Raw genomic sequence first — 27,440 nt, 5'->3', positions numbered from 1 at the left:
ACACAACTCCTGAACAGGAATTTTCCTGTGACTGCATCCACAGGCTTTTACAGGCTAAGTTGGGATTGGGCACGTGAACTGAATTAAGTGGACTGTTCCTCCCATGTATTGCTTTTAGTGGCTCCTGTTGGCTCCAGCAGCTACCTGACTCATGTGGAAGAAACAAGGACCAAATAGGTAGGGAACTTTTCAGAAATAGGTTGGGAGAGAAACCTTGTAAAAATGAGATTTTAATTGACAGGAGAAAAGAAAATAGAAACCAGGAAATAGGAAGAGACTTGGAGAAACTAGATGGGCTCAGAGAAGGAGTGGAGAGACTGGCACAGAAGGTGTGCAAACTCAGGGTGTACAAGCTCAGCTACTCGGGGGCTACTGGTGCTGGGCAAAATCAGAACTGCCTGGAAAAAGCGTAGAATAACTTGTAAACTCAGAATTCAGAACTTTGGAGATCTGTACTTGGTGCCAGGACCAAAAGTGAGCTGAAAAGTTGAACAGTGAAATAAAGTACAAAACTCTTGGAAGTTTTAGTTCTGGTAATCTTAAATCTGCTATTAAGGGCTACATTGACTTTGTTCTTTTGTGACTCAGTTCAGAACAGTGGGAATGATAATATTCTGACATTCTTCCAAATTGTGGAAATAAATTTAATGGTTATTTGCAGAGCCCTTAAAGCCTGGTGGTTCTGTCCTCAGACTGGGGCAATATGTGATGAACAGAACACAGGGCAGTACACAGATTTTGGTTTTTGTTGGTATCCAGTTGCTGGTAATCAGGTGAACACTGTCTTGTGCAATGAATGAAGGAGAGCACTGAGCACTTGTGACATCTGCTCCTGCAGTAAAGCTGTATCAGAGCAGATAGAGCCTGTTCTGGTTACTGCGACTGTCATGCCACACGGAGCTCCCCTCCAAGGTCAGAGAAGTTTACTAGCTATCATAAAGGCCCATATTCCCATGTTCTCCTGCAATTTGAAACATTTCAGCAATCAGAAAGACAAATCATCTTGTTCCTCTGTGTGAAAAGGTTCAAAGTTTCTATTACTGCCCTGCTGCTTCCCTGGATTTCAGCAGTCCCCACAGGTTCTTTGTTGATGTTTCTTAGTTGACAGCATCCTGTTCAAGGCCTGCCTCTGACTCCCTGCTGCCTAGCAATGATTACATTGCTATTGTTTACTAACAAACGTCTTTGGACCTGGGATGATAAACACAGGGTACAGGGCAGTACTTTGATCGCAAATTGTACATGTCGTCCTTGAAGCAATTTTACTACAAGCAAATGAGTTGCCTTAATTATTGAAACAGGGATATTATCACAAACCATAACAATCTCACTTTACTCTGTACTTCGAGGAAGTATCTAGATAGTCCATGAAATTGTGGAAATACAAGTTTGGGTAGTCTGTCAGGAGAAAATAAACAGCTGACATCTCAAAACCTCTGTTGGGTTGAGGGGAAAATCACCACCTCGGTTTTGATGAATACTGTGCAGTTTTGTGAATTCTCTGTAAAGCATCTCTGACAGACAGGCTTGGGAGTGTTAAGTCCTCCTTGGAGCTGTCCTTGCAGCAGGATGGCTTGGACAGTGGTAATAAGAGTCCTAGTCCAGCCCTGGCAGTACGGTTTAACTCTGAAGGCAAGGGCTGAGTCTTCTGCCTGTCCTTGCTTTCTGGGATATACCTTTTCCAACACAGAAATCAAGGATAGACAGGCTGTCCTGGAAAAGTTAACAGCAGAAAAAGGGGAGAGGTTTGTAAGCTGCAGTCTTACCCCTCTGGGCCACCATTTCAAGACACAGGAAGAATTTGCTCAGTCTTGTCTGGTGGCTGAGCTGGTTCTTGATTGCTTTGGGCGGCCACGTAAGAACTGCCCCAGTGCAGCCTGGCCTTGTCACTCCCACTACTGAACACGAGTGGGAGGGTTTGTGCACCTGACCTCTGTGATCATGGATGCCAGGGGGCACAGGCAGGTCTGTCAGCTGGTTTGTGAGCTGGGGACATCAGATGACACACACGAACCCTGCAGCAGCTCTTGCTGTCACCCAGGGCCGTGCTGGAGTAGGTCATGGAGCACACGTGAACACTATTATCGTGCTGGAGTTGATTGCTGCTGAGTTGCAGCAATCATGAGAACCAAGTATTGCAATCAGAGCTGGTCCAAAGGTTGGAACTCTTCTTCTTTGAGCCATCTTGATTGCTTTTTTTGGGAGTGTCCTGATTAAACAATAGGACGACATATGAGATAATGGTTAGCAGCTTTTTGTATTTACTAAAATAGGTTTACCAGGAATTGGTTTTATTTTAAGTGAGGCTTAAATAGGTCTCTGGTGTTTCAAAAAACACAAGAATGAGGGAGGAATATATTTCTCTTTTCAAAAAATATAATTTTAGGGGCATGGAGTATCTCTTAAGTTTTCATTTAACAGTTTTTGGCTGTTGAAATTTGCAGTTCAAAACAGTTTAAAGATATGCTGGAGATAAGAGAATGCTGATGCACATATAAGCAGAAGATTTCTCTACCTCTTTATCTTTCTTTATTCCAGCTCACTTGCAGGGTAAATCTTGCTATTTATATAATTAAAGAACCCCTAGGTATAACCCTTCAATGAAATATTTACCTTTATGAGATAACTTTCTGGGTGGAGGACTGCTTCTCAGTGCTTCCTCAGCACCGGGGTGTCCAAAGGAGGTATTTCTGACAAGAAAATTTGAAAGAAAATTCTCCTGACAAGGAGAATTTCTGACAAGAATCAAGGTCATGAAGGTCAGTTGCACCAGCTGGCACTGGAGCTCTCATTAAGATCTGCAAAGGCTGACAGCCTTGCCCACCTTCTCTCCTACTCTGCTCTGCTGGGCACACTGTATGTGTATGTATTGGTATCCACTAACAAGTGGATTTGTTTTTCTGTCCTGCAGTGTGTACATGGACAGATGTATTTCATTTTTCTAGTCCTTAACTGAAAAAGTTGGGATGACCCAGTTTCAGCACTGTTGTACCTCTAAGAGAGGTAATAAATCTTACATTTCCAAAATAACAAAGATTCAGTCAGATTTTATGTCATTACTGAGAAAAGAAAAATTATTCTTCAAACTTACAGAAAGGTAGATCATGGGTAAAAGGAGTTAGTACAAAAAATGTGTAATGTATTATTTATTCCTTTCCTAAGTAGAAGTGCTTCTAGGCTCTTCGGTCTGTCAGAAAAACAGATAACTCAAAAATCCTGTGTAGAAACCATCCACTCCTGAAAGGAGGATGCCTCTGAGCTACAGTTGTGAGAGGGATCAAATATGCCATTGTCTCTTGAAGTAAAGCCTCAGCAGAAGTGCCTGCTGACGCTGTCTCTGGGAGAGAAAGCACTGGGGGGGTTATGGTGGTACGAGCTGAGCTGTGAGCCTGGTGCTGATGCTCCTCCTGTGCCCAGGGCAGAAGGGAGGAGGCTGGTCCACACCTGCCTGGAGGCCCACACGATACTGAACTCTACCATGGGAATGTAGAGGGCCTAAAGGAATCCCTCTCTGAGTGACTGACTGAAAAACAACCTGCTGGGGAGGTACTCTATGTGTTTCTCACTAATTTAGTAGTTCTCCATGTGTAGCATGTTGTCCAGTCGTCCACAGTGCCAAAGTGTGGCAGGGAGTGGGCTGAGAGGTGCTTCCTGCAGTTGGGAAAAGGAGCCAGCTTGGTACTGGAGGTGAAGGTTGGAGTCACTGTGTTCAGGTTACATCTGTTCAAAGTTTTGTCATAAACTTAAGAATGCTGAGAGTTTGCCCCTATTCCAAATAAAGCATTTATTGGGGGTGAAATTATTGTGCTTTATCTTCATGAGAGCTAATAGAAACAAAATGAGACCAGGACTTAAGTAATACTTGCTGTATTACTACTGCAAAGAGTAACAGGGATCTTCGGATGAGATGAATAGACACAGCTTAACCTCTAGGCATCTGTTATTGGAGCCCATTTAAAGCACTTTGAGTTGGAAGAGACTCTGCTGAAGCTAATGGGAAATGCCAGGGTAGGAAGATGATCCCAGTGTTTGGCACCAGTCAGAGCCTGGAGAATTTCCAATGTGTGTGTTGGCATTTGTAACATGTAAGGAGAGTGTCTTTTCTCCTCAAGAGTAAAAGACAAAGCGAGTTTAGACAATTCTGGTCAGTTTTTCCTCTTCAAAGGAAAAATTAATTTTCTCGTTTCTCATTGTACTGCAATTGCAAGCAAATACTTTTTGCTTGAGTTGTAATAAGAGGTGTTGTGTTTCATAAGCCAAATACCTTTTGTAGTAAATGATGCTTCTGTGCAATAATTTTTCCCCCTGTGCAGTAGCCAGTGGTGCAAGCCCCTTCCTCAGCACTTCAAACAGTTGTCTTCTGTAGAGTGGCCTGAGATCTTGCATCATTTCCTGTCATCTATCCAAAGCTATTTATAACACGTCTGCTGATTCTGGCACATAAGCAAAACCCAGTTTGCATGAGAAAACAAATACTTTGGAAATGTAATCCCTCCCAGCAAGCGTCTCAAAACTGCTGAGAAAACCTGAAACAACCTTGAAATCTTAATGAAGGCTAAGACATAAATGGTCTTGGGGAATATGGGTAATTGAATAGTCCCATATGTTTTAAGTGGAAATCTTTAGAAATAGTGTAAGATGTGCTGAGAAAAAGTTACAGAGTTTTAAGGGAGAGGAGGTGTTTCCAAAATATATTTGTTAGTGAAATGAAAACTTTGGGTTTTGCTGATTGACAAGACAACAAAAGTGATTCAAGATAGCTTTTGCAATGCTGAGAATTCGCCCTGTAATTTGATGGTAGATGTTCTATAAAAAGTCCCTACTTCTTGATATTTCTTAGATTTTCAATCTCTTTAGCTTCAGGAGGCTGACTGGGGTAGGAGTCTGGCAGGGACAGTTGCAATCATTACTTGAAGCAGTGTGCTTCCAGTCAACCTGCTGCTTTTGATAAGTGCTATTCTGGGAATCCTGAAAAAGGGTGTTGGCCCCAGCCAAAACACACCCTGACAACAGAATTGCTATCGGCCTCCTGCAGGCCTGCCCTGACCCTGCAGGCACCGCGTGGCCCTTTATCTTTAGCCATCCAATGTGCTGCTTGCCTGTGAAACAGCTGCATCCGTGAGCTGGGGCACGCTGGGGATCTGTGGAGGAGCAAATGCAATTCCAGGATGGCCTCTGCCTGAGCAGCCACAAAGACACAGTTTCTTACAGGGCCTCCCAAGGCAGTTTGTTTCATCCTCTTTTCACAATAGCCATGTATTTGTATTGAGCTTTGCCCCCGTAAATGCATTTCAAGAGGATTCTGGTGTGGATGAAAATGTTAGCGAATGTTAGTCCAATTTTTTCTTCTCTGTAAATGACAAACTCTGCAGCACCAGCTGTATTTACAATCACACCAGAGGCTTTATCTCTGTAATGCAATAGGAATCAAAATGCTACGTGTAGGAAGGCTTACAGTGCTATAAGAATGAACAAGAACAGTTCTGCATAGCAATATGTAATTTCTGCAATTAAATGCAATAGTTCTACAAAAACACAGAATTGTTCTATATAAATCCATCATCAGGCATTCATAACTTGCCCAAGAGCTGACATATTTTCCAGTAGGGATCCAAAATCAAATGTATTTTTTGCCGAGAGCACCCAGTCCTGTTTCCAGGGAGTCTCTCTACCTTGGCTTATTCAAGGTATTACAGATATTTAAATAATATCTGCTGCCTTTCAACTTTAGCAGCACTTCAGCTAATGCAATAACAAGCACAGAGGCCTCAGACAATCGTGTTCTGGTGCCACTTCAGCTGGCAGATGTGCTCTCCTAACCACTTCACTTGAAATTTTGGAGGTGAGGATGAGAATGGTGCCTTGCTGAAGGTCTCAATGGGGAAGAACCATTGCACACTGAATTTTCTTGCACCTGAAGTGCTGGGACAAAAACATTTGGTGCTTCTTGTTTTCATCCCACACTTTGCCCTGTCCTCCTGTAGAATATTTCTCAGCTGTAGATTCACCCACTGACTGGATCTGCAGCCTGACTCCAGCACACCTCCAATGTCCCATGCTGGGAAGTTAGAAGGAGCTTGGGTCACTTGGAGCACCCAAGTATGAAAATGTTGGTACCTGTCATCCTTTAAAAAATTAAACTAACACACATATGGCCTTAATTGCCTACCTCAGTAAATTTTTCTTCTTGTTTGCTATTCTGTGCAAGCTATCTCTGTGCAAGATAAACTAATGAGGAAATGATGAAAGGCTGAGAACCTGGGAGAGCTCCAGCCTTACACACAGAGGGCTAATGCTTCAAGTGATGACCCAGCTACAAAGCAACTTTTCTAAGCTTTCCTCTTCTCTCTTTATTGGCATGGCTTTGCCAGCTCCTGCTTTAGGCAGCTGCTCTGCCCTGTGCTGAGTGTTGTTTAAAGCACAGAAAAAGGAGGCAATGGAATTGCCTGACTTAATAAAACTGTGTGATTTTAAGCAGGGGGCCTGCTGTACCAAAGCGTCCTAGATCACTGATGATCTACCAAGGGGGAATAATTACTTGTTCTGTTTTAAGTGTTTAATGACTTTTTGTCCTACAGAATTTCTAAAGTATGTCAGATAACCCATTTATTTCTAGCCTCAAAGTTGAACATCTTCTGTGACTTTCTTCTTCCACCTCCATTCGCCCTTTGTGCTTTGCTGCCTCTGGTTTGAATTGGTCTCTGTTAAGGGTCTGTTCCTTTTCAGTCTGTCTGTTGTTTCACACAGGATGCAGATCTTGGGGTATGTTTTTTTCATTTATTCCAAGTCCTTGTCATAGTTTTCTTTGCTGATCAGAATGTACATGGTACAAATCTTGCTCTGGCAAAGTCAGGTCCATCCAAGTGAGCCCAAATGAGGTGATAAGTGTGTTGTCTGTGCCCAGGCAGCTCTGCCTACCACCAAGTAAACTTTAACTAAAAAGAGATCTTGACACAAACATTTGTTAAAAGTTTCTAAGATGGCAACTTCTGTGTGGTTATCTGACAATAATGCTGATTGGAATTATAATTTAAGATTTATTGGGATTTTTTTAAGTCTGCTAATCTAGAGAGTGAGTGCTTGTTAGAAAAATCTGTTTGTGTTAAAAAGAACAAATAAAAAACCCCTGTGTCCATTATGGCAAGGTAGTGTCTGACATTTCCAGGAAATGAAGGTGCCCAGGAAATGAAACCACCTGAGCTATTGGGTTGCCAGTGAAACTCAAATTTATCTGAGTTGTTTGTGCTGAACATCAGCACTATGAAACTAAGCTGGAAAAGCAATTGATTTGTACAGGTTTTGCTTAACACCTGCAGAGAAATAGGCTGATGGGAAGAGGCAGCAGTTAAAGAAGACCCAAACAATTAAAAACTCTTGGGATCTGTGCCAGGACAACTAAATTGTATTTTAGGGCTCAGAGCATGGATGAGCAGGAATAAGCCAAGGAGGGTGCAGAAACTGAGTATTTCTTGAACCTCTCCCCATCTCCTTTTAATAAATAGATTTTTACCTTTCAACTCATGCCTATTCACATGCAAAATTCATCTTAAACTTTGGTAAGAAATATGGTCAGTCCTTAAAAATTTATCCTAGGATACATTTCCCTTCTTCTGGGAGAATGTGTAAGTCAAGCAGTGAAACTGAGACAAAAGCCTGGAGCTGCCAAGTTACCTTGGGCAACCTTTTCAAACCGTCTCCAAATCTTTCTTCCCTTGCCAATCATAATGGGTGTGGACACTTAAAAATATTTTGTTCCCTTTTATGCCACAAGTAACAATTCACACACAGGACTGAAATATTACACTGGAATTTACTGTTTGATCTTTTTGAACTTGGATATAATAAATGAATCATTGCTGCAGTTCTAATTATTTTTTAATTGCTGGTCTTTATGACCTTTGAAATCCAGTTCTCTTCTTGTTCTGCATTTTACTGACAGTTAATATCTGCCAGTGTTTTAGAATGAGTTGGTATCATCTAGCATATAATCTCCATGCTATGAAATTGCATTCTTGTGGGAAATGTGGAAGAAACTTGTCACATTAATTTATAGCCTAATCAATAGGATATTAAAAATCCAAAAACAGATTAGCAATTTGCTGGATTAGATAGTTATAAATTGTCATGAGACACAAAATTCTGAGCAACTCTCATGTGTATTGTAATTCTATAAATAGTGAGGCTGAAGACAAGTAACATTCCTTCACCATGCTCTCCTTTTCCAAGATTTTCCTCTAGACTGAAGGATCTCATTCACTCAAATCCTACCACAAACTACATTCCTGGAATGGGAGAAAATACTTTGGAGGGGAAAAAAAAAGAATGCAGTTCATGACTTATGAATTAAGAACCCAGAAACTGGTGGCACTTCTGGGCTATGGGAGATTCATAAGAGAGTGTGTGCTACCCAAGTGAGGAAGCTTGCTGCTTACTGCAAACCTCCTCTGTGTTTGTTAAACTACTTTTCAAACAGCCTGGGCTGTTGCAGAGCAAACTCCACGGATGTGCAACTTCTCTACCTGACTGAATTGACACTGGGGATATTGGCAAACAGTCCCAATGGACACAGATTATGGGCCCTCCAGGTGCTATTTCAAGGATGTAATATAAAATTTTTCTTACTTCAGCACTCTAGAATCCGAGGATCAGCTTGCTCTTTTGTTTCTCATAATAAAAATACTTTGTATGGATGGAGTGGTTCTTTAATTAACTAAATAGCTCTGGATTTAGACATACAACCACTGCTGCTCCTGCCTTTTTTTTAAGCCCCAAATCTCTTCCTTTAATTCAAGTAAAAACTCCTCTGTGGCTTGGCTCTGGTTGCCGTCCTAGCATCACCTCTTCCAAATGTGCACTCCTGCAGATTTTTCTTTATGAGTGTATTTAAATACAGGCCTTCTGGAGCAGCAGCGCTGTAATCTTCCAGCTCTGTTTTGCTGGGTGGGCAGAAGAACTGCAGCTTTGTTTCTGACTTTTCTGTACTGTTGGCAGCGTGGTGAGCTGCCTATCAATTAGCAAGCTTTGGAATATAAAGTGTCAGTTTGGTTACTGACTTCTGTATGTGTGCTGTGAGCACAGTGCTGCACTGCCAAATGCCCAGGTCACCTCTCCTGGTAGTGGGGTCAACATCAGAGCTAGCAGTGCATTTGACTAATTGAAACAGAGGATGTTGGCTGCATAATTGAAGAGAATTTAAAAGTTACTTTAAAAACTTTAGAAAAGCTGAGTAGGGAGATCCTTGGATGTGGATATATGACTTGTTTATTTAAAAAAATAAAGTTACATGATCTAAAAGTGCAAGGGTCAATTGGATGCTTCTGTACAAATGGCAGCAGAGCAATAGAGCCCTATTGCATATAACTTCTGTCCTAGTTCTAGCTATAAATAACCTGTGTTTAATCTGCAAAAAAATGAATATTGATTGTTTTATCACTTTTTGAGCCATCCTGCACTGGAAAGGCATATGAGGTACTGCAAAAGGAAAACTGCACCCCGCCTCAACAGTTGTACAAAAACTGGGTTAGTAGAAACAGAAGGCTCTTCTGATACCTAAAGCTTGGTGTCCTCATGCTTCTCTCTCCTTACTAAGAGTGCTGTATACGAGTCTCATAGGGGAAAATGTAAAGTTTTCATTATTTTTCTTTATTTTGCTGTTTTAGTTGTGGTTTTGAGGAAAAGCAGACTCGTAGTGCCTCTGTTAAGGGAGATGCTATACGCGACAGAAATCCTTTGAGGTATCTAGAGGTGACAGCAATGGCAAAGATTTGTAGATGCTCGTGGGGAGAAGACTCAGATCGGCCATGACATTAAGACTGCAGAACATCTGAGCCCAAGCGTCACCTTCGGAGAGAGGAACTGCCCCCGCCGCCCCCGCCTGTTGCCTTCCAACTGTGTTTCTCTGCCGTGAGGGACGTTTAGCGACGGGCCAGTTGAACGGGGCGCACCCGGGCGCTTCCCCGCCTGTCGCTTGTGGAGCTCCGCACACCGACAGCCCCGGGGACAGCGCTCGTTCGGCGGGGCCCCCGCTGGGCCTCCCGGTCCCGCTGCTCTGGCCGCCGCAGGGGCCACCGGGGCGGGCGGAGCCGCGGCCGCGCTCCCTTCGGTGGGTGCACACCGCTCCACCTGCCGCCGTTCCGTGCTGCGTGTGACTCAACCGTGCTTCGAGACTGCTGAGCCCCTCGGGCCAGCGGCCACGGCGGCAGCGCCGTGCCCCAGGCCGCCAGGCGAGGCGGTGAGGTGAGCGAGCGCATGTGGCGCGGGCCGCCCCGCGGAGCACACGGCCGGCCGCACGGCTGAGCGCACCCACACCGCCACCCGGCCGCTGCTCCGCTCCCGTCCCGTCCCGCCCCCGTCCCCGAGGGCCGCCCGGGGCCGCCCCTGGCGGGCGGAGCCGCCGCCGCGCCGCCCCTCCCTGCCCTCCGCGCCGGGTTACATGGCGGCGGCTGCGGCAGCGGCAACTGCGGCGAGGCGGGCGGGTGCCGGGCGAGGGCCGGTGGCGAGGCCGCGGGGCTCGGCCGTGTGAGCAGCGCACCCCCGATGAGCCTGGGAAGGCCCGTGAGTGCGAGGGGCGCGGGGCGCGGGGGGTCTCGGCCGCCGCTCGCGCGGGCCCGGCCTCGCCGCACAAAGGCGCTTTGTTCCCTCCGTCCCGCCCGGCGGCGGCGGCGCCCCCGGCCCGTTCCGTTCCCCCCCGCTCCCTCCGCCCGGGCCCGGCCCGGCCCCTCCGCACTGCGGCGGCCGCGGGGCCGAGCGGGGCGAGCGGGCGCTGACCGGGCGGGCGGGGGCGGCCGCGCGGGGGGCGCTGCCGGCGGCTGCGGCGCCGGGCCCGGGGCCGCCTGTGCCGGGGGCGGCGGGCGCGGCCTGAAGGGCGTTTGAAGGTAGGGCTGCTCCGGCGGGGGCCCGGGCCGGGCTGGCCCCCCGCGGCACGGCGGGAGCGGGTCCCTCGGCCCGGGCGGCCGGAGCAGCGGCGCAGGCGGGCGAGGCTGCTCGGCCCGGGGGCGGCGGGAGGAAGGATGTCCTTTGCCGGGGGGGCCAGCCTCCGCCGCCTGCGGAAGTTTTGCTGCTGCATTCGGCGCGGTTCTGCGAGCCGAACCAGATAGGACACAGACAGGTACCGCTCGCTCCCGCTGCCGGGCGCCCGCAGGCTCCGGGAACCTTTTGTGGGAAAAGTGACTTAATGCTCTTAATAAGTAGCTTGAGACACCGGACGGAAACGGCTTGAAGGGAGACCTCCCGTGTTTTGGGATGTGGGGAACAGGTACCCTTGCCTAGGCAGACAGGATGCTCTCGCTTGGCGTCTGTAAGATGTGTCTCTTTTTCTGGCCAATTCAGTGTCGTTTGGGATCAGCCTGACAATGGCTGTTAATTGTGTTGTGGAAGAAGAAACGGCGGTGTTTGTTGTTGTCTTATGGACAGTGCTGTTGACAGTAAGCTTTTTGTATAGATGTGTGTGTAAGCTTTTTGTATAGATGTGTGTGTGTGTGTATAAAAACAACATCGTCACAGCATTATGTGTTAATAAACCAGTTACAAATTCCGGAAAGTGGCGTCTTAAAATAGAGGTGCATATTGGTTTGGCAATTGCGTTCAGAAAATGTGTGCTTTAAAGCTAAAATGGGAACTTTCATTTCAGCCCTTTGCTCAAGCTCAGTCCTTGCTTGTGTGGTTGTTATCTCGAATTCACTCTTGACTGGTTACCTGTTCAGTGGAACAGCAGATGGTAGCAGGTCTGCAGAGGTGCAGAAGGCTGTGGTTAGCTGATGGTGGGCTTCTTCTGGGGACTTCTCATTATTAATATTTAAAGGGAGAGCCAAACCATTTTTAAACACAATACAAAAAAGTACACTGGGTTCTTGTGTGTTTTTACAGATCCTTCAGGAGATTTATAAACTAATAGTAACATTTGCTTACTGCCAGCACCGAGTTCCCTAAACAGTGTGGGGAGCAAGTAGGAGGCTTTAGAAAGCAGCAGTTTCATGAGTTGGACTATGACTCACTCTGCCTACTGACTGCAACGTGGCTGATCTAAAAAAAAAAGTTCTGTGCCCCGTATTTTTTAGTCAAAGGGATAGTACTTAGCAGATTGTATAATATATCATTAGTCATTCTCGGTCTTTCTCCTGTGAGTAATAATTTGATCATTATATGGTCAGCATAATCAAATTAACTGGTATCTTTCAGTCTTATTTGTATTTCTGACAAAGTAAACATCTCATACCTGACTATTTCGGTGTACATCCTGTTTCCTGAAAACTGTGATAAATCCACGTGCAGGAGTTGAGCATGATTTGAAGGGGCTGCTTGCGCAATGCCTGAAGCCAGTCAAGTGTGGTGATCATCACTAGGGATGATTTCAAAGCCCTTCTGTGGGTCACTTCTGTTACCCTCTCCCAAGAACTGACCCGTTCTAAAACCATAGTTATAAACCACTTAAGAAACTGGTATCTTTGTGTTTCACTCTTCAAACTTTGTGTGAAGAAGGAGTGAAAGTACCACTTATAAAAAACCTGGACGTCGTGGCAAGGTGACAGCCTAGATGAAAATGTCAGTGCCTGCGTCAATAGCCTGTTCAGCACAAATTGGGATGATAATCCCCCCCTTTTTTATACAGTAGTCCATTATATGTTTCAAGTGGTTAGAACATGGGATTAAGTAATTTGTTCACAGATAGGAAGCTTGGAGCAGGATCAGGTCAAATGAAGGCTGCACCGGGTTGGTTGCTTTATGTTGTTAGCATTTGTTTTCTTAGCTAAATCAGACTGGTTGTGGAGATCATTGCAGGCTCTCTGAAAACACTGTAATTAGTGGACACCTGGTGGAAGGAGAAGTGTAAACTGATGATTAAAAATGCATCATTTCAGAGATACAGAATGAAAATTTTAGGGCTCCCACTTCAGGAGTGGGCCAAAGTTCCCTTTCTCCCTGAAGCAGTCCTTTCGTTGCTGCATTCACTCATGGCAGTAGGGGGTAAGATCTGAGTTATGGTAAAGAAATGGCAGATCTTAATCTTTGCTGCTGATGGGCACAGTTTTGAATCTGCTCCTGGGATGTTTAATGGAACTAGCTAAAAGAGAGTTTCCAGATGTGTCACGCAGCTGGTGCAAACAGTTTTGGTATGGCTGCATGTTAGGGCATCAGCAGTGTGAAACAATAAGCCTAATTATGAGGCAGAATACAACTGGTTGTAGATGGTCCCAAGGATGTAAAATACAGCTTAATGCAGGGTAATTGAACAGAGGCCTTGGACCTCAATTTAATATGAAATTTGAAGTATTGGTACAAATTTTAATTTCTGTAACAACTGGTAGGATGTTAGAGTGAAAGGTGAATGGGGTGATGTGAACTGTTGTACAGGCAGCAGCTCAGAATGAGTGAACCTGAAAGTAGTACATGTGAGTGAGAAAATACTTTCAAGTTTAAAAATTGTTAAAAATCAAGAGGCTAGACATCTGGGTTTTACAATTGTGAACAGAGTTGGATAGTCACTGATGCTGTGCTCTTTAGGATAAATTTTACTTTTGTTCTTTAGAGTGAGGACCCCTTTTAAAATACCTACGATTTAGTGTCTTAATACTGCTAAAAATTCAAGATAGTTTGGGGAAAAGTAATAGTGTTACCTCATTGTGTTTGTATGAGACTAAAATAACTTTTGCAAAGCACTGTTTAAGATTAGGACTGTTGCCAATGCACAAAGAAAGGAATCTTAAGACAATCTTAAGTTCCGTGTGCTGAGTAGAGAAAGCTCTGAAGATCACCTTTGTGGCAGGGTATACCACATCAGTAGAGGGCAGCTCAATGCTTTTCAGTTCTGAAATACTGCATTTGGTGATCTTTATTTAAGAAGAAGAACTGAGCAGAGGATAGCATGTATTTCCTTCTTTGTGTTTGTCGTGTTCTGTCCACATACCTGGGGGCAGGTGGTGTGTGGCAGGAGGGAGCGAGGCTGGGCATTGGGGCTGTGTCTTGGTGACAGTCAGGTTTGAGCCAAAGGAAGGATAATATTTAACTGTGTTGAAAGTCTTGTTTCTCATTGCCAGTGTGCCTTCCTTTCTTTTTTTTTTTTTTTCTCTATACAATTCTGATTGCTTTAGTGAATTGAGGCCATTATTTAAAATATGTTAATAACCTGTCAGCTGCTCTTGCTGGTGTGAAGAGTGAGGAGACTTGTTTTGCTTTCTCCCAGTTGTCCCACTGAAAGGCTAGCACTGTTTTAAAGGAAAACATTCATATAATTAATTCTGAAGTGCTGGGATAGTGTGGTGACCTTTACATTTAGGGAAGAACTGAAATGTGTTAATCTGAGATTGAACAGGAGGCACTTAGTGGTTTGATCTGACCTATACATGTTGGGGAAGAACATTCAAGTGACTTCTTGTGGAATTGCCCAAAACTTACCACACTGTGTAGCATACACCTCTGACTCTTCCCTTTGTGGCATTTTTGAGCTTTTAAAGAAGTGAAGATGTTGTACAAAAATGCACCATGTGGTCTTTATGACTACATTCTGCTGTTGCTGACGGGAACTTATTGAGAAAATTGCCAGTTTGGTTTTTCATAATAGTAGGTGAATTCATTACACTATTAAAAAAATAAATGATGTCTGAAAGAGCCCATATGTTAGGGGAAAGGGTTGTAGAACATACCAGTTACTCTGTAAAGTGTACTTGCTGCTAGTTTTTCTTTGTAATCTAGGTTGGATAAGTATAGAAATAATTGATAAAGCAATAATATTTGTCTGATATGTAGGAATTATCCCTATGATTCCTGTAACATTGAGTCTGTAGAGGCAAAGTTATTATTTGAGATGTTGGTAAACTTTAAAATCACAAGGATTAAAGCTTCATAAGTGGCACTGGATGTGTGTTGTATATTCAATATAAATACTGGGAGTGTACAAGCCACCCTTTTTGTGTGACCAGTACCTAGTTACCTGTTATTATGGGGAAATAGTTATACCTGATTTTGTCTTCAAATAAAAGTCTAGTGAAAAGAATTATTTCAAAATTTGCTGACAGATGCTATGGATACTGTTGCTTCTGGCTTGTCTCTTAACAGTTCTTAACAAAACAAGATTGCTTTGGTAGTCTCTCTATTAAGATTAGGGAAGATTTCTTGTTTTGTGCTATAAATTCAATAGATGACATCAAAAATGTTCATGATACATGTTTTAGAATTGGTGGTTGGTCATTACTGCTTTCCTCCACAAGTGTGAAAGGTACATATTCTAATTGGTTTCGCTTTTTTGATGATTTATTTGTTTTGTAACCGGACAGTAAGTAAGTTGTGTATTTAGGATAACTCAATGAGTTGGGGGAGGAGGAAGACTTGTGTGTGTGCTGGGGTAACGATGTATTTTTCTCTGCTTTTCAGGTTGCCACGGAGTAAAATGGATGGTAGCTTTGATTGTGATTGTGGTGAGCTGGAGCCACCTGATCATTAACGGAAGGCATCTTTTGTAAATCAAGAGCTGCCAGTTTCCCATTTAACTAGACTGTAAACAAAGAAGAGAAAAAGGAGGAAGAAGGAAAAAAAATAGTGCTTACCAGCACCATAGAATGACGCTGCTCAGGACCAGTCCAACACTGAATGTATCTGCACTGTGAGGAGGAGGATGTTAATAGAAGCCTATTATGTGCATATTTATTCACATTTTTGTTAAATGTTAACCAGATTAGCACAGTAGAGCTGAGTGCATAGTATGTCATTTCATTCCGTTTGAGTTTTTTGTGAGTATTTTCTTTAATGTCTGCAGAAATGCTGCACCTTTCTTGAACTATGAATGCTGCAATCTTTCGATCTTATGCTCGGTTTGAGTTCTAGAGCGTACAGGCTCTAAATTCAAGGGGACACAACAGGCCTGGCTGGCTCATAATGAAATGAGAGTGTCAAGAAACCATCTTGCAGTCAAAGCCAAGTGTTTCTTCTCCCTTTCTCTAAGACCTTTCCTTCAGATACCAGTGGAAGTGTCTCCGTGTGTTTACAGAAGCTTAGTAGTTTGAGGAAAAACGTAAAGAATTTTAAAATGGCAGAAAAATTTGAAAGTCTCATGAACATTCATGGTTTTGATCTGGGCTCTCGGTATATGGACTTAAAACCACTGGGCTGTGGTGGAAACGGCTTAGTTTTTTCTGCTGTCGATAATGACTGTGACAAAAGAGTAGCTGTCAAGAAAATTGTCCTTACAGATCCCCAGAGTGTTAAACATGCTCTACGTGAGATCAAAATTATTAGAAGACTTGACCACGATAACATTGTCAAAGTATTTGAAATTCTTGGTCCCAGTGGAAGCCAGTTAACAGATGATGTGGGCTCCCTGACAGAATTGAACTGTGTTTACATTGTCCAGGAATACATGGAGACAGATCTGGCTAATTTGCTAGAGCAAGGCCCTTTACTGGAAGATCATGCCAGACTTTTCATGTACCAGCTGCTACGTGGGCTCAAGTATATTCACTCTGCAAATGTTCTGCATAGAGATCTCAAACCAGCTAATCTTTTCATTAATACTGAAGACTTGGTGCTGAAGATTGGTGACTTTGGTCTTGCACGAATCATGGATCCTCATTATTCCCACAAGGTATGCAGAGAGTGGGAATATCTAAGAGATGCTTTGACAGCTGTTCCTTCTTAAAATAGCATCTTTCTCCCTTTTGCACAGGTAGATAGGCTGTGGAAGGCCTCCTTAGCATGGTTTGTCTCAGATAGGACTACTGCAAGCATAAAATATATATTTTTTTACTAAATGGGTTCAGAAAAGCAAAGGTTTTAACAGTGAAGACCGAACCTGAGGTTAAGAGCAACATTTAGTTATATTTAATTATAGAAGCCTTAGATAAGATTATAAGTAGTGCATTCCTATTGCAAGTGTGGCTACTTTGGGGGTTGCTTTAGAGATACTGTCCTCCTGGTGTAGATGTTTCACAAGAGAGTTCAGTATCATATCTGCATTTTTTTGGCATCTGGGAATGAGAGTTTTGCTGCATTACCTCATTTGACTGATAAATAGTGTCATATTTGTATATCGTTCTGTTCTCTCACAAAGATATTGGTAAAGGTAGAAAGAAGGTTTAGTAGTATGCACACAATATAATCCTTGGGACTTTGAGACTAAAAAAAATCTTGTTAGTAGTGCATTAAAAATGAATTTAAAAACGTAAGTCTTACAAATCTAATAAATTTTTTTAATTAATTTCATTAGGGCCATCTTTCTGAAGGATTGGTTACTAAATGGTACAGATCGCCCCGGCTTTTGCTTTCTCCTAACAACTACACTAAAGCCATTGACATGTGGGCTGCAGGTTGCATCTTTGCTGAAATGCTGACTGGGAAAACCCTCTTTGCAGGTGGGTAGAATAAAATCAGTGGTATATTCACAAAAGGAGTGGTACTGCTTTATTATCTTCCTCAGGAAAAATTGGTTCTTGTGGCTAACATCAGCAGTCATTGACTATCAGGATATGCTATATTACTGTGCACTTATATAAACTGTAAATTTATGTATCTGTAAAGCAGAAGACATTTCAATTTTGTTACTTGTATTGGTGTGTATTTAGATAAATATCACAATTTATTGTAGAAGTCATACATGGTAAATATGTCTGTAATTGTGTTAAGCTAGATTTACTGGTTGCTGAAGAAGTGTTCTGATACATGTGTGAATTGGTGCATCCAGGGAGTATGTGAAGACTATGAATACCCTGAGTATCATACGTGTAAAGTTTATTTTTCTCATGTGGTCAACCTAATCACTTCTTGCTGCTCTATATTTTAAATTATGAAGCCCCAGGGGCATAGATTTAAAGGTGTAAAATTTAGTGCAGTACAAGAAATGTGCAACCTTCAACTGTTTCTAGTAAGATGGGAAGCAATGCTCTGGTCTCATTGGGTGCATCTATATTGGAGCTTTGGTTAGGATCTGGAGCAAATTTTTGGAGCCCATCTCTTGATGGCCATCCTGTACCATGTTGCTGACCTAGCTCAGAGCACAAACTAGAGCATTTTAGGTAAAGTGACACTGTTATTTGCACTATAGGAGATCACCACCTGCTGACAAGCATTCAGTCCATGGAAGCAGAGGAGCAAACTGCTGAAATACCTCTGAAATGCTTATTTTTGTGCACCCTGGGGCCTCGGCAGTAGCTGTCTCATTCAGGCTCAATCCTGGATTTGCTTCTGTTGGCCTGAATTATAGGAGTAATACAGATAAAACCTCTGAGAGCTAAGCTTGCATTTCAAAGTTCACATTCCTTTAGACACAAGGACTGTGGACTGAAAGCACACCTCTGCTGTCATCCTTAGTTTTGCATGAAAAGGCAATGGAATTGAGAGCTTCTTCCCATGAAGTAGTTACTGAAGAACTGTCAATTGAAAACATTATTTGGTATAAATCAGGGATTAATGTGTGCAGAGGCTTCTCTTAACATGCCGTGAGTTTTTGACTCTTTGAGTTACTAAATACTGGAGTAATGTTCCCAGAGTATTAAATGCTTGGCTGATACAAGGTTTATGAGGTTCCTATTGGGAAAAAGTCTGCAGATTTCATCATTCAGCATAGATTGATCACAACTGCCAGCATTTGGGGTTTTTTTTCTTTGAGTATCATTGGTATTTGTCACAACTTTTTATTGGCCCAGTTGCTGTGCAGCGTTAGAATTCTGTTTAAAAACTTGGTCTCAGTCACCAAAATCCTAAATTTGTAAGCTTGTTTATATGCCTTAATTGCACTGAGTAGATACTTAGAAAATATTTTAGATATAGATGTGCCCCTCTGAGAATTTAGCACTGCCATGGTTTTCTAATCTAAAGAAAAATGGATTTCTTGACGTCATGCATTTGGAAAGGGAAGACGGTAGAGATGCGGTAATTATTCTGCCCTGAGACTCCTTCTGCAGAGTTGTTTGGAGGGTTTGGTTTGGTTAACTGCAACTTCCTGTCTACTTCTGAACCATCCCTTAGGAATCCTGCTGTTCAGAAAGCTGATGAGAATGGGAAGGAAGAATAGATTAATACTGCAGAATACCTGGAACAAGTGAGGGAAAGGAGTTGAGTGGAATTCAGTAGTTTTTCCAAACAACTTCTCTACTTCTTTGTTCTAAATGAATATTTTGCAATGGTTATTTCACTGACAGTGGACAGAAAGTTGATTAATTTTTAGGATGGTACTCATTACACAGTAGAGTCTATTTTCCAGCAAATTACAAGCAGTATAACATCTGATAGATCATATTAAGTAATTTGTTGTAGTCTGAAATAGAATAAAACAGCTCTTTCAGTCCAGTAAAGATGTTAACACAAAGCAGTACTCATTCATTTGGGGAACTCTGTCAGATTTTCTGTGGTGACTTTGCCTCAGCTTTTCAAGTCACCTTGCAGGTGTGTGATGGGATGTCTAGTACAGACTGCTGTGCTGTGCAGGCACTGAAGTGAACTGAGAAGTTTGGAGGTTTGGTGATGGTAGAGTCTCTTGCTGGCCCCATTTATATTTGTTGTCACATACATCAGTATTGCTTGTGATTGCCCAGAGCTGCTTGGTGAAGGAAGGAGACATTGCCATGCAAATAAGCCTACATAATTTCATCTGCTAGTTGAATCTCTAGGATCCTACATCCTCCTTGGAGCTGAACAACAAGCTGACGTTGGCAGGTTGTATTTCTGGGTACTCCAGTACTGAATATAGATGCTGTTCATTATTCAAAATTGACCTGCTGTATAGGCCCTTATTGTTCTTACCCAGGGAAACTTCAGGTAGTGCTAAAACAGTACTGTAATTTCAATCATAATAGAGGACTTTTGTCAAAAAAAGCATCACTCTGTATAACCAACAGGTGATTTTTGTCTTGCACTTGATGGTTAATGCAGGATTTCAGAGTGGAATATTAATACAAATTGTTGTGGCCTGCAAAATGTCTTTGAGCTAAACTACTACTGTTTTTATTAGTAAGGAACATACAATTCAAAGTGAGGTCAAATACTGTATTAATTAGGTGGATCAGTTGAAAGGGGAGGATAGCAGTATATAGTGTATTATTAAAAGAGTATTGCTGTAGAATACCTCATCCATGGTGAAAACACCCTTACAAAAGCTTAAGGTTAGGTCTCTTTATCTGTGAGTAGCAGCTCTGTAATTTTTCATATGCCACAGCATTTCTTGAGAGCTCTTCAGATTTATTATCATTTAAATTCAGAACTTCAGCCTTTCCTCTGTTGCGTGAGATTATAATCTTTTACTGGAAATAGCTGCTCAGAGCACAAAATTTTGACATGCCTTTCATATACAGGGATCAGAAATGTTTGAAGTTGAAATGGCAGCTTTTGTTTTCTTTTGGTGCTCAGGTGCACATGAACTTGAACAGATGCAGTTGATTCTAGAATCAATTCCTGTCGTACATGAGGAGGACCGTCAGGAGCTTCTCAATGTAATTCCAGTTTACATTAGAAATGATATGACTGAGCCACACAAACCTTTAACTCAGTTGCTTCCAGGCATCAGTCCTGAAGGTAAGTAATGAAAAAATCCTTGATTCAATGTTTTGATGCTTCAAAATCATGAAAAAGTGTGCAGCTTTGAGGTGCAGGCGTGTGATTGTTAAAAGCAAGTTTCAGTTAGAAGAATCTGTGTTCTCTGAAGAAGGATTGCCTTCTGCCCTAATAAAAGAAATTTACTTCCATGATGGCTGCTTGGTTATCTTTAGAGTAGAATTGTGAATCTCTGCTGGACCTATTTGCACTGCAATTGCTCTGTTTTGAGACACTGGCCTTTTAAATACAAGGGAGCATTGGAATGGAGTCAGTATAGAAGGACTGTCTTTCAAATGGTTTTCAGAGTCTCCCAGCCAAAGTAGCAGCAGTGTTTCCTGGTAGCCATTGGTGGATACTGATTCAGCTTGACGCTTTCTGTCTCTTGCTATTTTTTTATGCTTTAAGTTAAATTATGGTTGATGTCAGATTTGACTTCTCTTTCTGATGGCTGCAGGATGCATATTTGGCACTGTACTGTCAGTAGCTGATACTTCACAGGCAGCTACTTTGAAACGACTAGAGGGCTCTAGAGCAAAGCACCTTAATGTTAAGTTCTAAATGTCAGAAATTTCCCATTTAATGGTAGCCTGTATTCTACAGCACTGGACTTTCTGGAGCAAATTTTGACTTTTAGTCCCATGGATCGATTGACAGCAGAAGAAGCTTTGTCCCATCCTTACATGAGCATTTATTCCTTTCCAACGGATGAGCCTATTTCAAGTCATCCTTTTCACATTGAAGATGAGGTTGATGATATTCTGCTAATGGATGAAAGTCACAGCCATATTTATAATTGGGAAAGGTAAATTTATCACTTACTGTGGTAACATAACTGGATGGTTTTGTGCTTGAAGTGACATTGCTTCATGGGCGTTATTTCCTCTTCTTCCTCTGAGCTGACCTGAGAATAAAATTTTCTTACATCATTATCCTTGGATTTATAACCCATTAGATGTGACTTGGATGTGCTGATGGATTCCTGAGTTGCGCTCAGGACTCTAGAATCTAAAGTTAATATTTCCATTATTTTTTCCTTCCCCAAAATACTTCTCTAAAAATAAACTTTGTTTAAGGAGAGTTTTAATTATGATTGTCTTGTCTAATGCTTAATGCACGCTGTAGTAAAGAGATTTCACAGTAGTCATCTTAAGTCAATTAAACACACTTTAGAAAAAGTTCTATAAATTGAGTGAGCTGTTGTACCTAATTGTGTTTCTTTATGCTAGATTAAATTAAAAACCTGGAAGAGGTACCCAGTTGGATTAAGGAAGAGCTTTGTGTTGAATTGTCATTATTTTGTAAGGAAATTTCTAAACTTGACTGTCTCTGTTTTGGGAGCCAGAGGACTGTTTTTAGCTGCTAACACTTAGGAAATTGTTTTACAGATACCATGAAAGTCAGTTTTCAGACCATGACTGGCCTATTCATAATAACTATGAAGCTGATGAAGTTCAGCGTGATCCAAGGGCTCTTTCTGACGTTACTGATGAAGAAGAAGTGCAAGTAGATCCTCGCAAATATTTGGATGGAGATCGTGAAAAGTACCTGGAGGATCCTGCCTTTGACACCCACTTCTCTACTGAGCCTTGCTGGCAGTATTCAGATCACCACGAAAACAAGTACTGTGATCTGGAATGTAGTCACACTTGTAATTACAAAATGAGGTCCTCTTCATACCTAGATAATTTAGTTTGGCGAGACAGTGAAGTTAACCATTACTATGAGCCCAAGCTTATTATAGATCTTTCAAACTGGAAGGAACAAAGCAAAGAAAAGTCTGACAAGAAAGGCAAGTCTAAATGTGAAAAGAATGGGTTGGTGAAAGCTCAGATAGCGCTTGAGGAAGCATCACAGCAACTTGTTGAAAAAGAAAGGGAGAAGAATCAGGGGTTTGACTTTGATTCTTTTATAGCAGAAACCATCCAGCTTAGTTTACAACATGAGTCTACTGATGTTGATAAATTAAATGACTTGAATAGTTCAGTGTCTCAGATAGAGTTGAAAGGAATAATATCCAAGTCGGTGAGCAGAGAGAAGCAGGAGAAAGGAATGGCCAATTTGGCACAGTTAGAAGCTCTGTACCAAACTTCTTGGGACAGTCAGTTTGTCGGTGGTGGGGAGGGGTGCTTCCTCATAGACCAGTTCTGTTGCGAAGTAAGGAAAGATGAACAAGTTGAAAAAGAAAATACTTACACCAGTTATTTGGACAAATTTTTTAGTAAGAAAGAAGATGCTGAAATGCTAGAACCTGAGCCAGTAGAAGAGGGGAAGCTTGGGGAGAAGGAAAGAGAAGAGAGCTTTCTCAGTAACAGTGGGGAGCTCCTCTTCAACAAGCAACTTGAGGCTATAGGTATTCCTCAGTTTCACAGCCCTGTTGGTTCGCCTCTGAAGTCCATCCAGGCCACGCTAACGCCTTCTGCTATGAAATCATCTCCCCAGATTCCCCACAAAACCTACAGCAGCATTCTGAAACACCTAAACTAAAACACTCAGCAGACATTTCTTTTATATTCATGAGATGTGTTTGTCTTTTTTTATTACTAGTGTAAGTAATTTTTTTACTTGAATCAGATGGTGTAATTTTGGTATGGATTTCGTTAAGTTTTCTGTTTACCATTGTTTTTACAATCCAGAATTACTTTCTATACATGAGTTCGTTTTGTTTTTAAACTGGCATGTCGTTTGCACACAAAATTAAAGAATAGAGCAAAATAATGCAAAATGCAGGAGGTAACAAAAAATGCACTAAACCAAGTAAAAAAAAAAAACATTCTCTCAGTAAAACAGTGTCCATGTTTTGCAGAAAAAGAACCTTGCCTTGAAATTTACACAGTGAGACTGTACATAATTGCATGAGAATATCTATTTTTCCCGAAACATTTTTTTCATTCATGCGTATTTTGGAGTTTTTCATACTCTACACATTTCTTAGACACATGATACCAGCAGCAACTGAAATGAATGCAGAATTTGGTACGCATGTGTTATCTACCTCAAGGTAACAGCAGTATGTGGCAAAACATTAACCACCCATAGTGCTTCTCATTATGCACTTCTATTTAGCCAGCATTATTGTAGTAGCTATTCCTATTGAAAATCATTCAATATTTATAAATGTTCTGGTATGCATTCTTTATAGTGAAGTGTTAATATGCAGCACTTTTATTTATTTTAGCAAATAAGTATATTTCTGTAATTATAGAAAGTCAATTTTTGAGTTACTTTTCAGATAAAAGTTTTTGTTTAGCACTATGGTTTTATTGCCTACATAGCTGGATATATATTAACATCGACTTATTCTGAGGCTATCCAATACATTTTTATTTTTATTTTTTAGTTTTCATTTCAAGTAAAGCACTCACTGTGTATAGGAATTTGTAATTGGAGGTGCTTGATCTCTACAAAAGAAATTAGGAATTGCTTTATTATCAAATGCTCCTAGAAGTCTTAATTGTGTTCATTTTTTAAAAATTTTGTAATGTTAGTTGTGTGCATGGAAATAATTAAGGTACAACATTACTGTAGGTTAAAGTTCTATATGGTGAGACATTTTGTTTTTACTGTATGTTTTTACGAATGATTCCTGTCCCACTCCCAGCCCCCCTCAAAAGCAAGCATGAATAAAATTAGGTTAAATATAGCATGTAGCATCTCGGTCTTTTAAAAATTTGTTTTACCTTCTGATTTTTTGAAATACTGGATGTATCATTGGCTCCCCTGTTTAAAACTAAAAACAAATAAAAACATGGCCAGCAAAAATGGCTGTTTGTGATGCTTTGTACACACCCTGCCAGATCAAGAGCAGCTGCTGTGCTGCAGCTGGGGCAGTTGTGAGGGTCACTGCCTAACACAGGGTGCTCATGGGAAGCATGAGAAGCTCTCCCTGGAAGGAATGCAGCATCCTGCAAGGAGACTCCCAGGAGTTTCCTTCTGTCCTGCTGCCTGCACTGAGGAAAATCCCATGTAGTGGTGTGGCTATGAAAGCACACATATACAGCACTGTCCATAACCATTTCTGTTCAAAAAACCAATTGAGTAAGTGACCCGAGTGGCTATTTTATCAAAGTTTTAGCCAGATCAGCTTAAAGGAAAAGCCACGGTGTGTGTGCCAGCCCCTTTGTGTTGCTGGCAGCCTGGAGTGAAGGTGAGCCTGCAGTTTCCTCAGCCAAGAGCCTGGCTGGAGCACTTCCACGAGGAGATTTTGGGAGCATGACCAGGTGCCTCCTGTGGGATGTTACAAAATGTGCAGGTCAGGTCTCTGTTGCAGCAAGCCCTAGAACAGTATGTATTTCTCTTCCCGTTCCTCCCATCCCAGCTGTTCCAGAGGGAGCTGATTAACTGTACAATAAAGCCACATCTTCTGGCAAACCCCTACAGCTTTTCCTATGACAGTGTTTTAGTTCCTCCAGGTTCTTCCATCCCTGCTCCTCTGGCAGCTGGCACAGTTGCAACTGGCCTAAAAAAAGGATCTCCGGCCCTTCAGTGTGGCTGGCACAGGATGGGCACCTGGGGAGGGACAGAGAGCGTGTCCTTGGGCATGGTCCCTGGACATTGACGCAGCCACAGCAGTGGGTGTGGGCTGTAGGGAGGGGGGTGACCAGCTGTCCTCTGGCCAAGGGACTGTTCTCAAGGGCTGCAGGGCTTTTGTTGAGATTGGAAGAGAGCAGAGGGTGGGAAGTGTGGAAGAAACACATCTTGTACAAATTGAAGTAGCTTTTTTGCTTTTTTCCTTTTTTTTTTTTTTTTGAACACATGTGAAACTTAACAGTACTGAAGAAGCCTGTAAGGGTACAAAGGGAATGTTCTACATTAAAGGGGAGAGTCGAGTGCTGAGCCTAAACCCAGCATGGTGCTTTATTGCCTTTCTCTTCTACCTGTGCTGAGTACAGGCAGCGCTGTACAGGCTGTGCTGCCTGCTTTGGTGCTGCTCTCACAACAGCCTCTGTCCATGGGTCGCTGTAGGGTGCAGCTGGGCAGTCGGGTTTATTAAGTAGAAGGAATTCCCTTTGTGGAGACAAAAGTGTTTTGTGAGGACCGTGCAAAGTGGAATCACTGCTAGAAAGTGAAGGTACCGTGGGTGTGGTGCTGGGTTCTCCCTTGGCAAACTGCCGGAGTGTGGGAAGAACAGCCTGCAGAAAGTGCAGGGTGTCACAGGTTGTTCCCATTGGATGGAAGGTGGTTCCTGCCCTGTACTCACCAGCCGTGCCTATCCCTTCAGGAAAAAATAGGTCATCTACATGTGTAGCCCTTTGGCTGTGACCTAGCAACAGCATTGTCTTTAAAAACAAAATATAGAAGAGGCTTAAAATTATGAACCAGATAAAGGGACCACTGTTTCACGCCAAGGTGCTTGCCAAGTACAATGGAACACCCTTATTTAACAAAAAAGCAAATAAGAAATGAGAAAAATAACCATCTTTTAAAAGTGCCCTTTCTTCTCCAAGTGGCCTTTTGTTAAAAGGCAGCATTTTAAAGTATATTTAACAAGAGCTTCAGATAGAAGAGGTGATGTTTACAACAGACCAGGACAGAGCCTTTTGCACATCCTGTCATCACATGAGGTCTAATAATTGCTGAACAGTTTGTTCTGATCAAGAGTTCTCAGCCATGGTCAGTTAGCTTTCTCAGAGTTGTATTTAATTTTAATTAAATCAGAGTTGCTATATATAATCTTAGCTATTTTTATAAGCCTTTGCCCATGCTGCTGGTAGTGGTGGCACCGGGAGTCTAGCACAGCTTAGCTGCTCTCTGCTGTGAGCAGAGCTGGTCTGCTGGGGCTCTAGGCTGGATGTGGGGTTCTGTGAACCAGCTGTGCACTGGGGCAGGTCCTGCTGTGCTGCCCCTCCCTGCCCTGCTCAGCAGGGCACCGGTACCTGCAGCCAAGGGTTTGCTGCCTACAGCAAAATCTGTGCCTTGATGTACTTTGTTTTCCTGTCACCTTGCTGTCGGCTTTTCTGTGCTGCAGAAGCTCCTAGAGCACTGCCTGCTGCATCCTTTTAAAGCCTTGCCAAGTTCCCACTTTGGTCCAGCTGATTGCCTGGAGGCACTGGTTTATGAACAGGTTTTTAATGCCTTTTATACAGGAGTCCACCAGAGGTTTTTTTCCATATGGAACCATTGTTGCTGTTTTTTTCTGTCCCCTCTAACCTCTGTGATAGTCAGGTATGTAGGAGTTTTTCCACATGTGGACTTTCATCCCCTACTCTACAGGTGTACACTGCAAACCCCAGAGAAGTGTAGGCAGGGCCCCAAGGAATTCTGTGGCACATTGTGATGCAATTATTGCTGAATATCAAGAGGAAAACCATCCTTGAGCTAAATCTGTTCCCACAAGTCTTTATTTATACTCATGTTGCTTTCCTGCTGCTGAGATCTGGAAGTACTTATCAAGCCTTCAGCTGGGTTTTACACGTAATTAAACAGTAACCTGTCTTCCAGAGACTCAGCCCTGAACCAATTTGTTCCTTCCTCCTTGAATTATTTCAGTTCTTACCAAATCCTGTAAATTCTTGTTTGCTGTTCTGCCACTGTTTGCGTCAGACTTGAGCTGCACGGCCTGGGCAGCCATGCCAGGGGGTATTTAGTAACAAGCAAATAATCCAGATCACTGCTGGCACCCAGCACTCAGGCTTCCATTCCACTGTCTATATTTAAAATGGTTATCTGCTTACTCTGAGTGCTATTGGAGAACTCCTTAAAATATTGACTGCCGAAAAGTTCAGTGGCTGCTTTTGGCTGGGGAGGAGCATGGCTGATAGGGTGATTTGTGTGCTGCAGGCCATGTGCACAGGGAGCCGTGCCCAGCAGCCCCTGGGGACGTGGGGATGGCCAGGTATGGCCACGCTCTGCAAATAGCTGGGTCGGTAGCTGGCAGCAGCCACACGTGTCATCTGCTTTCCTCAGGAATCTGTCTGCTGCATCCTGAC

General features: G+C 42.6%; 1 protein-coding gene across 5 annotated transcripts in view; it reads left to right on the top strand.

Annotated features, from left to right (window-relative positions):
• Positions 1-24,273, top strand: part of MAPK6 (mitogen-activated protein kinase 6) — a 28,933-nt gene extending 4,660 nt beyond the window's left edge. For 3 of the 5 annotated variants that reach the window (XM_038147343.1, XM_038147340.1, XM_038147341.1), the window contains 5 exons: positions 15,367-16,573; positions 17,195-17,339; positions 20,329-20,493; positions 21,115-21,316; positions 21,900-24,273. In XM_038147343.1, the coding sequence (XP_038003271.1) occupies positions 16,019-16,573; positions 17,195-17,339; positions 20,329-20,493; positions 21,115-21,316; positions 21,900-22,998 (2,166 nt within the window). In that variant the 5' untranslated portion in view covers positions 15,367-16,018 and the 3' untranslated portion in view covers positions 22,999-24,273. Of the gene's footprint in view, positions 1-10,397; positions 10,555-10,958; positions 11,108-15,366; positions 16,574-17,194; positions 17,340-20,328; positions 20,494-21,114; positions 21,317-21,899 lie in introns of those variants that run through there. The other 2 variants (XM_038147339.1, XM_038147342.1) reach the window with 2 other exon arrangements.
• The last annotated feature ends 3,167 nt before the right edge of the window (positions 24,274-27,440 follow it).

This window comes from Motacilla alba, chromosome 10 (genome assembly GCF_015832195.1).
Source record: "Motacilla alba alba isolate MOTALB_02 chromosome 10, Motacilla_alba_V1.0_pri, whole genome shotgun sequence".
Taxonomy (NCBI): domain Eukaryota; kingdom Metazoa; phylum Chordata; class Aves; order Passeriformes; family Motacillidae; genus Motacilla; species Motacilla alba.
This window is presented reverse-complemented; position numbering and strand designations above follow the sequence as displayed.